Source organism: Cannabis sativa, chromosome 9, assembly GCF_029168945.1.
Source record: "Cannabis sativa cultivar Pink pepper isolate KNU-18-1 chromosome 9, ASM2916894v1, whole genome shotgun sequence".
Classification (NCBI taxonomy): Eukaryota; Viridiplantae; Streptophyta; class Magnoliopsida; order Rosales; family Cannabaceae; genus Cannabis; species Cannabis sativa.
This window is the reverse complement of record NC_083609.1, coordinates 8,182,389-8,184,373: the sequence shown is the minus strand read 5'-3', so window position 1 is coordinate 8,184,373 and position 1,985 is coordinate 8,182,389. Positions and strand designations below refer to the sequence as shown.

General features: G+C 34.7%; 1 protein-coding gene across 1 annotated transcript; it reads right to left on the bottom strand.

Moving 5' to 3' along the window:
- Nucleotides 1-362: 362 nt before the first annotated feature.
- LOC115722282 (uncharacterized) lies at nucleotides 363-1,181 on the bottom strand. The gene is made up of 2 exons (XM_030651450.2): nucleotides 760-1,181; nucleotides 363-686 (listed from the first exon to the last, which is right to left on the bottom strand). The coding sequence occupies exons 1-2, from the start codon at nucleotides 994-996 to the stop codon at nucleotides 630-632; spliced, it is 294 nt and encodes a 97-aa protein (XP_030507310.2). The 5' UTR covers nucleotides 997-1,181; the 3' UTR covers nucleotides 363-629.
- Between the last annotated feature and the right edge of the window lie 804 nt (nucleotides 1,182-1,985).

Genomic DNA, 1,985 nt, shown 5'->3' with positions numbered 1-1,985 from the left:
GGTGCTTGGCACCACTGGTGCCTTCTAGCATTTCTCTAAAATGTTTGAGATGTGAATGTTGATGGTTGATGACATTAATTAATAGCACCAAAAGGGATAAGGTAACTGGTAACCTTAACAAAAGCAAACAAGCCAAAATGGCATATATAACATCAAAAACGTTACAAGACATAACCAGAAAATGGCATAAAAACTTCAATTAACATAAATAGGGAGTTGTTGGCAATTGATATCAAAAGGATTAATAAAGAAAACGTACCTGTTGCCAAAGCTATACCCAGAAAAATAAAATTCAACTTTCTCCATAACCATCATTGCCTGCTCTGATCTTATTTGCCCATTGCTGTGGAGGAAATTGTTCATTGGAGGAGGGATAGGATTCCTCTCATAAATTTTTCATTTCATATTTCCCAAAGGAAATGTTAATAAGTTCAGAAATTTTTCTTGCAAATAAGCCTAATTACAAAAACATACCTTAATTCTAGGTTGCCATGGAAATAGCATAAGAAAATACCTCTGATGAGACCTATCATAACTTATTTTAATACTCACTTATACAGGGAAATAAAAAAAAAAAAACTGTGTGTGTATAAAATTCTTTAACTTTAATTAATCTACAAATGAATAAATTACTTCTCTTCTTCCTTATCGATTATGTTCCTCTTCCCGTATATCAAACCATTATCCTGAAACCCACCCAAAACAAAATCAAATTGAGAATTGAAATTTGAAAGGAAGCATTTATAGAATGAAATTTACCTGTGGATCAGGAATTGGTTTCCGTTTCTCGATATAGCGATAAGGATCAGAAGAAGCAAGAGCGGCTCTTTCTTGCTGCTGGCGATTGAGATCTTGAGAAGGCTTGACCCAAAGATAGTAAGCCAAAGTTCCAGCCACAACCCAAGATGCCAAATTGGCTCCCCCTCTTAATCCTCCCATGGAATTCCCTATGAACGTTCTCACGTTCCCAACTCCTCTACTCCAACTGCTACTCATTTTCTCTTACGAAACCCTAAACGATCAATCTCTCACTCACTCTCTGCTTCTCAATTTATTTTTTTCCTGAAATTTATAACTTTAATACTTGCACAAATTAATATTATTACTTTTAACTTTAACTTTATTTTATTTTTTATTTTGAAAAAGTGACCTAACGATGAACGGGTTTATTCTCAATTTTAATCTTACTAGTAAATAAAAGAATGTTGAAATTTGTTTAAAATTATATATTTTATTTAAGAATTGTGGTATAGTTCATAGAAATTTTTTTGTAAGTTTTTTTTGTCTTCCTTAAAAGTTAGTTGTCTTCTGAAAGAGTTTCTTAGAAAGCATTTGTGTCCATTCGAAAGGAGTCTTCGCGAAAGCTAATCTTCCTCCAAAAAGGAATTCTGGATGGCTAATTGTCCCCTCCTAAAAGGGAGTCTAGGGTAGTCAATTTCAGTTGTCTCTGTTCTTATATGGGAAGATCCTTCAACGTGTGCTTCAGTTCTTAGTCTCAGAAGCATAATATTAACGTAATTTTTCGTGAACTTAATCTAAGAAAATTATTAATTCAAGTAAAAAAGAGACAAAAATGATAAATGAATATCGTATATTTTTACGTAGTTTTGTAGTTAAATTTACATACTCCACGAGTCAATATTATTTATGAGTTTTGGTTGTGTTTACAATTTGGTAAAGTTTCTGTAAATCATAATTGCCTCTTCCCAATTTCCTTTGAGTGAACCCCTATTTATAGGAATAGGATGGTAGTTACTCAATCTTATCTGTTGCTCCAAAATTCGCCCAAAATACGTGGACCAGTCAAGAGGGGACACGTGGATCAGATAACTTGGAAAGATTTGCTAAGTCTTTTTATGCCACCAGGAAGCGCTATTAGCACGGGTCCCGGAGGAGACACCCGGAGTACAAGTTACTCCTGGAAGCTAGTATAGCGTGAAGGCCCTCCGGGATGTGTCAGGTCTCTCCCGAGAAATCAAGTCGCA